This window comes from Miniopterus schreibersii, assembly GCF_964146895.1.
Source record: "Miniopterus schreibersii genome assembly, chromosome: 2".
Lineage (NCBI taxonomy): Eukaryota > Metazoa > Chordata > Mammalia > Chiroptera > Miniopteridae > Miniopterus > Miniopterus schreibersii.
Window position 1 is genome coordinate 180,888,970 of NC_138102.1, and position 15,491 is coordinate 180,904,460.

Sequence of the window (15,491 nt, forward strand, 5' to 3'; positions counted from 1 at the left end):
CGGTGCTGCAGGCTCTCCTGGAACCTCTCAAACTAGCACACACTGCCTTGCACGGCTGCCATTTTTTCAGATCACTTACCTCCCAACCACACTGCAAGCCCTTCCACCTGATGGCTGCATCCCTTCTCTCTCCTCCCATCACACGCGCGCGCACACATACACACACACACGCACACAGAGCCTGGGACACAGCCATGCTCAGCACAGGAGTCCTGGATGTGTGCCAGACAAGAACCAAGCCCCTCTGAACCTAGGACGTGCTATTTGGGTGGAAAAACATCAGATATGGGTGGAAGGTGTTTTCCGTCGTGTTCTCCAGAAGCCCCTCGTTTCCATGGGAAGAAGCTGCTCCCCGCCCCCCTCAACTTTAATCAGACCAGGACAGGAGGCCTCTGTCCCAGTGCCCTGCTGAGCAGGCTTACTTGGGCTTCTTGACGTCTGTCATTTTGGTGTGCTCCCCAAACTCCCGCTTCAGGAACTCCTCCAGGGGCCCTGACTCGTAGGGCCGCGAGCCATGGAAGACCTCGTCCTTCATGCGAAAGTACACGCCACGCATGTAGACCATGGACTTGCCTAGGAACAAGCAGTCGGAGGTAGGAAGAGGCACGGCCTGAGCACAGGCTGGGGGGGAAGCCAGCAGTGGCTGGAAGTGGCAGGTGAGGGGCAGCTCTGCCCAGGCACTGACCAAGTCAGGGCTCCTGGCACCTCCCCAACCAGGCAGATGTCCCCTTCAGCAGCCCAAGGCTCCGTACTTGACTTATTATATTCATAATTTTGTATTATTTTCCCTAAACAATGGCTCTGAAAGTGTCTGAGCTTGTAAATCTGGATCTACTGTTTGTCACAGGTTAGAAGTACCAGCCCTGTCCTCTGAGCCTCCAAAGACAGGGTCAAAGAGGCAGGTTGCACCTCGCAGGATATTGAAAGTGCCCAGCGTGTCTCACCGGACGGAAGGCAGGAACTGGAGAGCACAGGGGACATGGGAGCTGGAGCCAGGGCAGAGGGCAGGCGTGCCGATGGAGACCCAGGCCTGGCTCTGCCTGACTCACTGGGTAACCCTCTCTGGTCCTCGGTTTCCCCAGTTGTAACCTCACAAGGCTATGGTGACAATCATGAAAACAATGTGAAATACTAGGCAGTAAACTGTTGGGATGGCAAAACCCAGCAACTTGCCAATTGATGATCCTCCTCTCCCCAGAGCCCCAGGGATGCCACTCTCAGCTGCCTCCTGTGCCCACGTCCCCGCACACCCTGAACTGCTGGGCCGTGGCCTCCTCCCTCGGTTAACACCCAGATGCCTTGCCACCCCCATCAGACTGGGGCTCCCTGGGTGGGGCATGTGTCTGACTCAGCCCCGTGTCCCTAGCACCTTGCACAGGCCTGGCCCGGATGCCCCGGGTGCGGAAGGGTTCTCTCCTGGTGCCTTCAGACCTGGAGGGTGCTTGGAGAGTATGGAATGTGACGGGGTCACAGTCAGGGATGCCGAGCCGAGGCCAGTTCCTGCCTGGGTGGGGCCAGAGGCTGCTCTGGGAGGCCCCCGCAGCCCACACAGGTCCGTGAAGGAGCTGTCAGCTGAGTCAAGACGAAGCCTACCCAGAAGTTTGCAGGTGTTGACCCCCACCCACCCTGCTCCTGCCATCCAGGAAGCTGCCCTCACCGTGCAGAATGGCCAGGGCCAGGATGCCTCCCGTGCTGGTGCCAGCCACCCAGTCAAAGAGGTCCTTGGTGGCGACGCCCGAGGCCTTCTCTATGGCTATGAGGAGCTGGATGATGACCAGGCCTTTCACACCCCCTCCGTCCAGGCAGAGCAGGTTGTCATGGCTGTGGTGGGGACAACAGTGCAAGGGAAGAGGGCCCATTACAGCCTGGCACTATACACCCCACACTCAAGCCCATGTCCCTGGGCATCGGTGCCACGGCCGCCACGAGCACGTGAGACCAGGCCCAGCCGAGCTCTGTGCTATTGGAGCTTGGGGGGCGGGGGGGTTAGTCATAAAGGAATAAATCTGTATTTCAGGAGGTGAAGAGTGCAATAGAGAAACGTAAGGAAGGTAAGGGCAGCTGGGGGCAGGTAACTGGCCAGGTGCCGCCTAAGTAGACACCTGGGTCTGTCCCCCACTCGGAGCTCTGTGAGGACAGCCACTTGGTTTTTGTCAGGTCTAGATTCTCACTCTCAGGTGCCTGATAAAGTCTGTTTGAATTAAATAAGGATGGGGGAGGGCTGATATCCTACAGCTGGGCAGCAATGGGTGGCAGAGGGTTAGGACCCTCTGCTTAGGTGGGAGCAGCAGGGGAGGAAGGGCAGGGAGAGAGGACTGTCTCCGTGCCAGGAGCTGTGAGGGGCTTTTGCCAGCACGAATTCACATAAATGTCCCTCATCCCTTTCGAGGTAGACACTCCGTTACCCCTGTGCATGACTGTGAAGGAATGAAGGAAAGAAGCTCAGAGGTTACGTGACCGCCAGTCACACGGGTGGTTAATGATGCCGGCTCAGTCTGGACCCAGGCCTGCTGACTCCCGAGTGTGTGCTCTCCTGCACGCCCTGACGCATCTCTCCCAGTCCTGCCGTGCCTGGCCCCCAGCCCCACGGCGAGGCCTCCATCTGTGCGCAAACCTGGAACCTTCCTCTGGTCTCATCTCTCCATCTCACTTTAAATGTCACTGTGGTGCCCTAGCCGGTTCGGTGGTTAGGGCGTCAGCCCATGGACTGAAGGGTCCTGGGTTCAGTTCTGGCCAAGGGCACATACCTTTGTTGCAGGCTTGATCTCAGCCCTGTCGGTGTGCATGCAGGAGGCAATCAATCGATGTGTCTCTCTCACACTGATGTTTCTCTCTCTCTCTCCCCTCCACTCTCTCTGAAAAGCAGTGGAAAAAGTATCCTTGGGGGAAGATTTAAAATGTTGTTTTTTTTAAATATATCTTTATTGATTTCAGAGAGAGGAAAGGAGAGGGAGAGAGAGGGCTAGAAACATCAATGATGAGAGAGTCACTGATTGGCTGCAGCCCGCAACCTGGGCATGTACCCTGACCGGGAATCAAACCCTGATCGCCTGGATCCTAGGTCGACGCTTTAACCACTGAGCCATGCCCGGCCGGGCATCTTGGGGGAAGATTTAAAAAAAAAGTCACTGCGGAGAGAGCCTGCCGCGATGCCATCAGGACCCTCCAGTCTAGCCTGCCCCTGCTCCACCCACTTCCTCGGTGTTGAGCACGTCTCCCCTCCATCAGCGTCACTTTTTGTTCACTTGTTCACTGTCTTTCTCCCTGCCCAATGCCCCTCGCCCCCCCACCCTGCCCAGACTGGAAGCTTCTGAGGGCAGGGCCAGCTCTGCCCTGTGCAGTGCTGTGGGTACAGTGCACACAGGAAGCATTTATAATAGACAGCTGGTAAATGAAGGTCTATGCAGCCAGCCTGCTGGGTCCCACATCCCTTCCTGGACAAGCTCCCAGCCCTGAGCCAAGCCCAGTGAGTGGCAGGGGAAGCCATGCTGTTGCTGGAGGACTACAGGGCCTGACCAGGGGAGCAAATATTCAAGAGACCCTGCTGAAGATGCGGGGCTGGCAATGGAGGGATGGAGATAGATGGAGCAGGGCTGAGCTGTAGCTCACAGACCTGCCTGGGAAAGTCCCCACAGGGTGCTCTCCCTGCACCCTGCCCATGCTGGTGCCAGGGCATGGCCAGCAGAGAGCCTGCAGTGGCAAAAAGCACATGGACTCAGAAGACCTGGCCTGTCTCCGCTCTGACACTCACTCCATGTGACCTTGACACAGTCACTTAACCTCTCAGAGACTCAGGTTCTCCAGTTACTAATATGTCCCTAGGAAGGCTGCTAGGATAGTAATAGACAGGCAAAGAGAGCAGCTGCTGGGAACCACATCTGTCCTGGTAGCCCGATATGCTGTAGGCACTGATACTGGGCCCCAAGGACTGTTGTCCAGGACATGGCAGGGGCTTCTTCTCTCTGTGCCCATCACCCAGGCCCGCCTTCTGCAATGGGCCTGGGTACACAGCAGGTGCTCAGACAAGCAGCCTAGGCCACCAGTTCTGTGGAGGCCGGAAGGGTAAGGAGTGGGGTGGAATCCGAGGGAAGCAGGCCCTGGGCTCTCCCGAGGGGATCTGGGCCATATGCCCCCACAACCATGACAGGGTCTCAGGGGAAGAACAGGACTGCAGCCAGCTCCATCACGTGACCCAGAGCCTGCATGGCCACTGGCGAAGGGGCAGGCCCAGGCTCTCTGAAGACTCAGTCTCCTGGCTGTGAACTACAGAGGACTCAAGCCGCCTCACAGGACTGTGGGAGGACTAGACAAAAGCCTCGAGCCCTCTGTGGGCACCTGGCAGAGGCCCCTCACGTGGCCCCCCTTCCCTCCTCACTTACGTCCGCTTCTCATCCCGCAGGGAGCTCAAGATGAAGGCTGGCTTCCGGGCCCGGGAGATGTGCACCAGGTCCTGCAGCTCTGCGGGGCACAGGGCTGGGTGGGCAGAGGCCAGGCAGATCCCAGGTCCCCCCCATGGGTCCTGGAGCAAATCTGAAGCTGTGCCTTCACCCCACTGTCCCTAGCAGGAGCATCTACTTGCTGCCCCCAGGAAGGGCTCTTTGTCCCAGGAAACAGCTGAGCCAGAGCCCACAGGCTCCTGGGAGAAACCCCAACCACTCTTCAGACAACTCTGATCTCTCAGGAAACTTGCTCAGTGGCCTTTTCACTCGGATGCACTCATCCGCTCCATTCACATTTCCCTTGTGCCCACCCAGTGCATGAGCTGCCCTCCTGATGAGCAGACGGGCCGGGTGCCTGGCCCAGCAGGGCCATGTCACCGGACCTGCAGGCCCTCACACCACCATGCAGGGAGTCTAAAAGCAGCAAAGCAGGAAGGCAGGCAGCAAGGCGGGGGGACCCCTCTCACCAGGGCAGGCAGCCAGAGAGTGGGCAAGATGAGTGGGAGACGGCCAGGAGAGGCAGCGGACAGAGTGCCAGGTATAGGGAGGTAAGCAAGGGTGCATGTGCCGGCATGCAGCTGAGAAAAAGGAGAGGAGGGAACCCGGCTACAGCTAACTGAGGGTGAGGCAGGCTCTGTGGCACCTCTAGGCCCTGGGCATTACCCATCTGATGCTGTGCCCCCGGCCCACCGTCCAGCCTGGCTTGGGTGACTGACTGCCTGTAAAACTGAGAGATAAAGATGGGGGGCAGGTTCTGAATGGAGATGGGCTGAGGGAGGACAGAGGCGGAGCCAGAAGGACTACTGGCTGCTGGCTCTGCCTCTCCTGAACTCTAGGTTTGGCTGGGCTACCCAGGCTGGCGGTGCTGGTTTGCTCCCCAACAGCAAAGAAGAAAAAAAAAAAGAGACGAACTTGCCAAGGATGGGTTTCCGACTGCCCTGTTCAGGGGACCCCACTCCCAAACAATCTAGGGCCCTGGGGGGCTAGCTCACAGGAGACCCAGTGTCTCCCCAGGGCATCTCCATAGGCACCAAGGATGCCTGGGGGCAGATGCTGGTTGCCTTTCATGATCAAAGCCTATAGATCACTGAAAGGGCCAGTGGGGAACACACAGGCCTAAGGCCTGACAGAGATTCAGCAGAAACACTCCTTGCTGAAGCCAGAGTGCCAGTGGCTCTGGACCCCCAACAGCACTCCTCACTACCCACTCTGAGCTCCCAAGGGACACAAAGAGGCCATGAAAACACCCACCTCATGGGTGCCAGGACCTGCCCAGATCTGAGCCCTGTGCCCAGGGCATCCTCACAGAAAAAATGGACCGTGGGATGTTAGCCAGGGACCCAATGGCCTCTGGGCTCTATGGGGCTGCTGGCTGCCTCCAGAGGCTAATATACCATGCCCGTCCCCCCTCCCTGCTTATTTCAAAGGCTTCCACACTGGGCCCCCGTTTCCTTCAGGAGCTCTGTTCTGAGGGTCTAGGAACCAGCTGAAGAGGAGGGAACACAGTGTGTGTGTGAAGGGGGGGGACAGGGGCCTACCTAGGTTGTTTAAGCTGATCGTTGGGGGCTGAGATCTTTCCGGGCAGAAGAAATGTTGTGCTGCTGGGGAGCACGGCTCCGCTGGGGCCTCTGGGAGGAGTGGGAGGTGGTGGTCGGCCCCTATGGCTCTCAGCAGAGTTAAGACTGTCTTCCTGGTGACAACTGATGACAGTGTGGGGAGGGGGAGATCGCGCAGGATCAGAACTGATGTTTCATGCAAGTGAGAGGCCCCTCCTTTCCATGCATGGCTCCCTCTTCCATCTTCCAGGCTGCCCAGGTATGTGGGAGAGCCCGAGGTGCCCCGACCCCACCTAGCCAGGGCATGTGGACTCTAGTATGCCACATCCAAAGCAACTTCCTGGGGCCAGGGAAGGTGCTGAGGTGGCCTGCGGAAAGTGTTGCCCGCCTGAGTATTCTGGGAACTCCCTCTTTCCTTTTGACTCGTCAAGAAAGCAGGACTCCCAGCTCCATATTCAGCAATTCTCAAAACTGCTGGAGGGAGAGTCTCCCTCAGAGCTTGAAAGGGCATTTATGCCCATCTAACAAACGGGCTGACTGAAAAGGATGCCCTGAGAAGTAGTATGCACACGTATACACACATGCTTGCACACACTGGTGGGTACACACCCACAGCAACCTCCACAGCTCCTGGAAGCCCTCCAGACGGGGCTCCAGGCTTCTGGTGAGGAGGGTCTGCTTTTTCCAGCCCTGAAGCCAAGGCTCACCAAGGGAGCATGCAGTCCATGCAGAGTGCCTGAGCACAGGGCCTGCACGCACACTTGTGCAGTGTGATGCGTGCAGCGTGCCTGTGAGCATGGGGCACGCATGCACAATTGTGCAGCGTGATGTGTGCGTCGTGCCTGTGAGCACGGGGCATGCATGCACAGTTGTGTAGTGCTTACATCAGCGAATCCCCCAAGACTGAGGAAGAGGGCTGCTGCTGCCACCCATCCCACCCCCCTGCCTCCTGGCACCCTAAGGTGGGACAGGGCCTCACAGGAGAGGACACTGGCTTGGCAAGCCCTTGGTGGGCTCCATCTACTGGTCAGGGGCCCAGGTTCTGGAAACAGAAGCTTCCTGTCTCAGCCTCCCAGGTCCTCCTAGAAACCCTGTGCAGGGAGCAACTGGGTGGGTACAAACAGGATGCTGGTACCCGAGAGCTGTGGCTTCCCTCCTCTCCTGCCCTGGCACCCCACCTACCCCAGCCCAACCCTGGACCCAGAGTGATGAGCACATACGTTTGCCGATCTTGGACGCTATGTGAGCAGGAGTCTCCCCACAGTCATTTGGGGTGTCCACCTCTGCCCCAAACACAATGAGGGCCTTGATCATCTCCACGTTGCCTCTCTGGTAGGGATGGAGTGGGAGGAAAATAGTCAACAGCTCAGGGAAACAGAGTGAAAAGGGACCCCAGCTTCTTCCACTCTACCCATCAACTCGGTGGGCCTCTCCTCAGCACCGAGGCTCTGGGACCTTTGATCTCCCACCGCATCAACCCGATATTCCAAAGTCTACAGTCTGAAGGCTGCTGCCCTGACAGGCAGGCTCAGCATCCCCAGGTGAGGGCTTCAAAACCCAGGTAGAAACTGGAGGTGACTCACCAGCCTGCAGCCCCACCAGCTCCTACTCACAGGAAGCAAAACATCTCTGACCCCTGACCCAGGAGCCACAGGGACACTGAAGGGTCGGCTGCTGATTGCTTTCTGGAGTAGCAGGAGAGGGTGAGCAAGGAAAGGGAAGGCTGTCTTGCACATCCTGTCTAGGGTGCCAGTTCTGAGGGAGTGACCAAGCACATGTCCTCCCTGCACACAGCGCTGTGCAGTTAACATCTATCTGGAGGCTGCGCGGGGTGAGGCATGGCTTGGTCTCCCAGGACAGGCCCGAAGACTGGCTGCCAGGAGGCCAGAGCTCTGGTCCTATTACCTGCCTCTTTTCGGGGCCTGATTTCCTTGCCTAGAGAGTAAAGAGGTGTGTCTAGAATGCAGTTGTCCCATCAGTTGTTCATGTACCATTAGGATTTGTATGGGCACAGGTAAATGTGTGCTTTAAACATTAGTTATATAGTTCTTTTTTTGTTACCTTTTGTTTGACCACTTATGGCAGTGATACAACATTTCCTTCAACGTAACTTTAAGTAAGTTTAAAAGCAAGCCAGCTCAAAGAAATGATCCAGCATGTCACTGTAAAAGTGGTCCATGAATGGGCCCAAAACCATGAAGATGGTATTGCAACGGACCGTAGTCTGGGACACAATGAAGTCCGTCAGCAGTTCTCAAAGTAAGAACTATGGACCCCATGAATACGTGAGGCCCTTTTAGAAGGCTTGGAAGGCTAAAACTGTTTTCATGAAAATACCAAGATATTTGCCTTTGCACCGATGGTGTAAAAACAATGGTGAGTAAAACTACTGGTACCTTGCCATGACTTTTTTTCTCTGCCTCACACTCACAGTAAGAATAAATAAACTCATTAACAAGCCTGTTTCTCCTAAGAATGCCCTTGATGACGCAGTAAGAACTATTAATTCGGTTAAATTCTACACTTATGGATGCTGTCATACAATGGAGTGTGGAGAAGACATTTCTGTGGCACAACAAAGCGTGTGTCTCAAGGAAAAGCCCCTGTACAGCTGTCGGAGCTGAGAGCAGAACTGGCAGCTTGTTTTCATGGAATAGAGTTTTCACTCGAGAAGAAAGACTGACTGCCAGGCAAACAACTGATCAGCCTGGGTACTGACGAGACATTTTCTCGAAAATGAAAGCAGGGAGCCTGTCGCTTCCAGAAAAACAACTGGCGGTATTTTGTGCCAATGATAAAATTTAAGCTTTCAAACAAATACTAGAATTCCAGAAAACCTGTGTACACCATGATGGGCTTGACAGCTTCCCCAAATTTAAAGGCTTTTCTGATGAGATGATGGTGATGTTTACAAATGTGGGTTTTTCATAATGAAGTGGGTGAACATCTTTAGAAGCTGTTCATACTCAATGACCAATATTTTCCAGGGATGACACGAAGTCATGCGTGGGTGGAAGATCCACACAAAGGGCGGCGGTGCTGGTGGCCATTAATGTGTGAAAAGTGTGCGGATGTGGCAGAGCCCACCGCAACCAACTTGTCAGAATCCGCCCCGTTGAGCTATGGAACAATACTGGGAAGGTCACAGTTATCTGGAAAGGTGTAACTATGTATCTTTCCAGCAACACATCTCTGTGAAGGTAGATTTTCTTCACATTCGACGTATCTGACAACAGGCCGCAACAAGATAAACGGAGCAGACAAGAGAGTCACGTCTTCTCTGGAGCCGAGCAGTAAAAAGATTCAAAAAATGTAAAACAATGCTATCTCTTCTCATTCAGTTCTTTTTTTGTTTTAGGAAAAAAAGTTGTTTTTCATGAAAATATCATTTATGTTAGTACGTGATTGGTAAATTATGGCTATTTTTGAATGAATTAATGAGTATTTTGAAAATTTCTCATTTTTAATTTCTAATATGGTGACTATATTCAGATAAAATTCATATAAAAAAAAGTCTTTGGGATCCTCAATAATTTTTAAGAGTATAAAGGGACCAACTAAACTAAGACATTTGAGAGCTGCTAAGCCAGATAATTCTAAGGGCCCATTCAGTGCTAAAAATGTCCATGGCTTTATTTATAATTTCAGCCTCTTAAGCAACACTGCTCTATGACCATGACCTTTGGTATAAAATAGATGTCTTTGAATTTGTCCTAAATCGACTTCTTTTTAGAGTCCCAGGGGTCTCTCCCATTCTCTCATGCAGAGGCTGATTACACAGACTTCTGTGCATGTGGTATTGCTGTAGTCACTCACACACACACACACACGCACGCACGCACGCACGCACGCACACACACGCACGCACGCACACGCACGCACGTCTGTAACAGCAGCACTCCCTCCCCTGCATGCACCATGCTCTTACTGTAGCTGTCTCAGGCTGCGGGGCCTTCGGGGGCAGGAACTACGCTCTGTTAAACCAACAGGCGTGACCAGCACCAGCCTCAGCGCCCAGGTGAGGAAGCGGCCCTGCCTCCCGGAGCGTGGAGCCCACCAGGGAGAGGAGAACAGCACGAGCTGGCTGCTCCCTGTAAGGCCAGGAGGGGACTAACGCCTGGGGCCAGTCACTCTGCGCCAGGCCCTGCGTGTGTCACTCAGACAGTCTTCATAGCCACCGAGTGTCCACCATTTACTCTTCTCGACAACTCCGCCAGGTGGGCACCGACACCTCCACTTCCCAGATGGGACGCCAAGGCTGGCAGAGGTGACATGAGCTGCACTTGCCCTTCTCATCTGACACGTCAAGGGGGGCATGGGAGGAGGGGTGCGAGGCGCAGGGGAAGGCCGTGCTCACCGACATGGCCAGGTGCAGCGGCGTGTTGCCGTGCTCGCCGCGGGCGCTGCTGTTGGCCCCGTAGGTCAGCAACACTATGACGCAGTCAAAGCGGTTGCGCATCACGGCCACGTGCAGAGCTGTGTTGCCCGCGGAGCTGGTGCTGTTCACATCGCAGCCTCGTTTCAGCAGCATGCGAGCCATCTGTGGGAGAGAGGGCCCAGGCCAGAGTCAGCGAGGCACTCGAAGGCGCTGTGGCCTGCGGCACCTGGGCACTGTCACTTCCTCCCTCAGAGGCCTTCAGGGATTGGGCCTCTGGAAAGCTCCAGCAACAGAAGAGCCCAGGTGGCAGGCCTAGTTCTGGGGGTGGCTCTAGACCTTGGCTTCCACACCACAGTATCCCAAGAGCTAGGGGACAAAAAGCTGAAGATGTGTGGACTGTTCTAACAGATGTCAGAGTCCTTCCCTGGAGCTCAGAGGACCTGTGCCCCTGCAAAAGTTCTTCGGACCCTGGCTGGTGTGGCTCAGTTGGTTGAGCGTCATCTGGTGCACCAAAAGGTTGCCAGTTCGATTCCTGGTCAGGGCACATGCCCGGGTTGTGGGCTTGATCCCCAGTAGGAGGCGTGCAAGAGGCAGCCGATCAATGTTTCACTTTCACATCGATGTTTCTTTCTCTCTCTCCCTCTCCCTTCCTCTCTCTGTAAAAATCAATAAAAAATCTTTTTTAAAAAAGTTATTCTGGGTTCTGTCCCAGAATGGCTCCACTCCGTCACCTTCCCTGGGTCCTTGCCAAGGTAGGATCCTTCCTTGGGACTTGGCCACACACACCCCTGCTCGCCCAGCAGCCCTAAGGAGCCTGGGACCATGGAGAGGAGCCTGGACTTCGAAGCTCAACAGGCTTGAGTAGCCCCACGTCATCCTTGTCTGAGCTTGGATAAGTCACTGTACCCCCCTGCACCTCAGCTTTCTCTGCTGTAAAATGGGAATGCAAGTCCCTACCTCACAGTGTGGTGACAATGAATGACAAAACATACATAAAAGGGCCTGACTTGGTGCTAGTGCCTGGCATGAATACGGTACCCTGCAAAGGTTGGCATCTCCTCCTGGTCCATCACAGTTATGAGCAGGCCGTGATCTTTGGGGACCTCCAGTGCACTGCTGAACTGTGCTTCCTGGAGATGAGAGACCAGAGGCCCCCATACTCCCAGGGGAATGGAGCGTGGTATAGGGAGAGGCCTCAGAGGGGACACTGCTAGAGCCAGCAGCAGCACCTCCATCAACCACCACCTTCTGTTTATGAGGGACTTGACAAGTTATAAAGCATTTTCTCCCGCACTACCTTACTGACCTCACACTCCCAGAGGAAGGACATCTGACCCCCAATACATACAGGAGAAAACAGAAGGGTCACTGCCACCTTGCCAGTGAGCACTAGAGCAATGCCACGATGTCACCTCTCCTTGGCCTTCTCTGCCTGGGGGTCCACTGTGACATCAACTGCCCAAGTGCCATTCTAGAGTCCCCTCAGGAACCTCCTTCCTCAGGAAACTGAGGACCAAAGGGCTCAGGGGCCTGCCCCTGCCCACCATTCCCCCGGACTCCACCTACCTCTGCGTTCTTGGCCCAGTGGAGGGGGCTGGCTCCATAGCGTGGGTCTTTGCTGTGGACCTGGCTGCTGTCCATGCCAACAATCATTTCGGCACACCTGGGAAGAGAGGAGCCGGGGATAGTGAGGAAGGCCTGGAGGAGCCTGGTGCTGGAAGAGGTCTTGGGGGCTTCATCTACTGGTTAGGAAGAGTTTCTGCAAATAAAGTTGCAACAAAAGCAACCGGCGTGAATACCATGGTATATCTATGGTATCATGAGCCCCTCAAGGCAAATCTCAAGCCCCTTCCTCCAGGAAGCCTTCCCTAATAACTCCAGTCAGCAATGATCACTCTCACTGGTGCTGGCTTTAGAGTCAGACAGGTTTGAGGTCAAGCCCCAGCTTCCTCACTGGTGACCTCTGGAAAGTCACTTAGTCTACCTGCAACATGGAGACAGTCCTAACAGTCCTCCATCCCCTCACCCCCCATCTTGGTTCCATGCAGTGACTGCATCCTGCAGGAAGAAGTAGGAGGGGTGGTTAAGAGTACAGCTGCTCTCCACCCCAGGCATAAAACCAAAGGAACTGAAAGAAGGGGCACAAGCACTATGTTTACTGCAGCACTATTCACAACAGCCAAAATGTAGTACCAACCCAAGTGTCCACCGACAGATGAACGGAAAAGCAAACTGTGGCACATCCAAGGGAGTACTATTCTGCCTTGAAATGGAAGGAAATTCTGATTCATGCTACAACACTACAGAACCTTGAAGACATCGCAGTAAGTGAAACTAGAGTCCCTGGAAGGTGAACAAACAGCAGAGGGGTTCCTGGATTGGAGCTGGGACAGAACCTCTCTCAGCAACACTAACGCCTGCGATTCTTTGAGCACAGCTCTGTTGGCTACTGTGCTGTGGCAGAGGGATGCCCCCACTGGGGCCCTGAGGAACAGGGCTGTGTGCAGTGACAGGGCACACCCAAGGCAGGAGATGACCTGCGTCATCATGCAGGCAATGATCCTCTTTGATCTGAGCAGGCCCTGCAGGGAGCCTGGGTGGGGCAGGGAGGGGATGTGGCCGAGGGTATCTAAGGAGGCAGCAACCTGGACACCACCAGGGTTCTGGACGTAACATGGACAGAGCAGGTGACTGGAACCTGTAGGGTGGCGGAAGCCAAGCAGGAGCAGGGCCACTGTGCCAGCCTTCAGGTATAAGAGAGCATGACCATTGCTGTGTCCATTCGGGTCGCATCCTGCAACTAGGGAACCTGATTCCTGGGGGTGAGAGCAGTGGTTCTGTCTCTAACCACCTGGTCAAGTCCTTCTTAAATTTCTAGCTCATCTTGTCTGTGCTGAAAAGATAAAGGAAAGGATGGTTTGTCCAAGCTTGGTCCAGACATTCAAGGGGATAGCAATGCTCCAGGGACCAGCCAGGGCCCCGGCGGAAGGAAAAATCTGACGGAGGGTGAGAGTGCCTGCTCCCCCACCTGAGGAGGGTGGCCCCTCCTGTGCCCTTTTCCTGCTGCCTGTCCGGCACTCAGCACTGGAAGATCTTAGGTGACTTCTGTCTCCTGTCCTAGAGCTGTTCTCTTATCCATCTCTGTAGGGCTTAGCACAGTGCCTAGCACAGTGCCTGGGACTGAGGGGCTGACTCACTTATTCACTCGTCCACTCATTCATTCTAGATATTGCACCCGCTAGGCAACATTTTGGGATAGTCATCTCTTTTATCCACTCCCCCCACACTCGCCACACACACACATGAAGAATTTAGACCAGGGTTTCCAGGGTCTGGGAGAAGGGAGGAAATGAGAAAGTGTTACAGAGCTCCCTAAGACATGCGCCTGGGACCTGTGTCCCCACAGTGTCACCAACCAGGAAAGACCAATGCATCTAGGCAGGTGGGGCCCTGGACCACCCTAACAACCATTCCTGAGCTTCGCTTAGACCGCAGCGTGACAGGGTGCAGATCAGGCTGGTGGGTTTGGGAGGAAGAGGCCCCAGGTCAGTGGGACCCTCCGCGCCTCGGGGCTGCATGAGATCCTAGCATTGGACTACCACCTGGAAAAGCTGGAGAGGGGGGACCCCAGGGAAGATTAAGATTATCTCTCCAGTTTGATAGAGGTAGGTTCATGATCAGAAATGAAGGTGCATTGTGGGCAATTTTATGTTTTATTCTTTACACAGCGGAGTTTGTGGGCTGAGAGTCACACCCTACACATTTATTCGTGCAGGCCGGCCCTTGGAGCCAGAATCTGACGCGCATTCAACGAGCCTGTGGTGGTCACTGCTCAGGACAGGCGTGAGAGCTGAGACGTGGCACCTGCAGGGCGGGGCGGGAAGCGAGGGCTTACCCCTTCTGGGAGAACTTCATGGCCGTGTGGATGGGGTATCCGCGGGGCCCCATCACGTTGCAGCGGGCACTGCACAGCAGCAGCACGTGGACCATCTCCTGCTTCCCCATCTGGCAGGCCAGGTGCAGCGGGGTCAGCCCCTGGTTGTTCACCTGGTTCAGGCCGGCCGACGAGTTCTTCCCTAGGAGCTGCCGGCACAACAGCAGCGTGGGCTGCAGCCCAGCGCGGGGAGCCCCCGCACGCCCCTCCCCGGCACCCGCCCTGGCAGGTCTCCCTGGGGACAGAGGGGCGGGAAGCCGGACTTCACCAGAACACGCCTAAGAACTTAGAGAAGCCACAGAGGAGGGGGGCCTTGGAGGGAGGACGGGGGCTGACTGAGCCAGTGCTGGCTGCGGTGTGGGCCGGGAGTGACTGGCACGTGTGGCAATTTCTAAATAAACAAACTGAAAATGTGGTTGTATCTCGGGATGGGCACTGGGGGTCTGGGAGGGAGGGGCAGTGTTTCCTACTTTTCACTGTATATCCTTCTGTTCTGCTCGAATTTTTATTTTATTTTTGCTATATGCAGATCTTATCTTTTCAATTTAAAAAATGCCAGTATTAAAAAGCAAGCTGGGAGACTTTTATTTCCTCACTTGTGCTGTCTCCCGGAGGTTAATTACGATCCCTGGGTACCCGCATGACCAGCTGGGCATGTCAGCAGCCTGGGGACGCAACAGGGTGGCCCAACTCAAGGGCCAGTCCCACCACTCCCAGCCCTGTGGCCCTCCCTGGGCAAACTTCTTAACGTCATTGGACCTGTTTCTTTAGCAAGGAGAGGAGGATGACCCCCACCCACAGAAGGTATTCTGAGAATTAACTAGAACACACATAACAGTACAGGGCCAGGCAAGAGACAAACACGCTCTAAAGGACAGGCACAGCTGTCCCCGATCGTTGATAAGAGCGTGCACGCCCTCTCCTCGAGGCAGGATGTGTGTGGCCCTGTGCTGGGTTCTCCTGGTTCCCAGCGAGGGTGGAGGTCAGCAGTGGTGTGAATTCCCTTCCCTAAGACCACTAATCATTAGGCATGAATCCATACATTTTGGAGTAATGTTGATCCATCCCAATGCCAAGGCAGAAACAGGATATAACCTTTACAGGAATCTTGTAATTCTAGGCAATAAAATATTGTCCAGTAGTCTTTTCTATCTAATATTTAAAGTAGCCTTTCAATAACATCT

At 54.9% G+C, this 15,491-nt stretch overlaps 1 protein-coding gene across 11 annotated transcripts in view; it reads right to left on the minus strand.

Moving 5' to 3' along the window:
* The window catches only part of PLA2G6 (phospholipase A2 group VI), a 46,396-nt gene that overhangs the window by 7,502 nt on the left and 23,403 nt on the right, over positions 1-15,491 (minus strand). For 7 of the 11 annotated variants that reach the window (XM_081130999.1, XM_081130997.1, XM_081130996.1 and 4 more), the window contains 7 exons: positions 14,269-14,456; positions 11,940-12,036; positions 10,353-10,535; positions 7,216-7,324; positions 4,380-4,458; positions 1,658-1,821; positions 423-573 (listed from right to left, as the gene is read on the minus strand). In XM_081130999.1, coding sequence (XP_080987125.1) covers positions 423-573; positions 1,658-1,821; positions 4,380-4,458; positions 7,216-7,324; positions 10,353-10,535; positions 11,940-12,036; positions 14,269-14,456 — 971 coding nt within the window. Of the gene's footprint in view, positions 1-422; positions 574-1,657; positions 1,822-4,379; positions 4,459-5,977; positions 6,140-7,215; positions 7,325-10,352; positions 10,536-11,939; positions 12,037-14,268; positions 14,457-15,491 lie in introns of all 11 variants that reach the window. The other 4 variants (XM_081130994.1, XM_081130990.1, XM_081130993.1 and 1 more) reach the window with 1 other exon arrangement.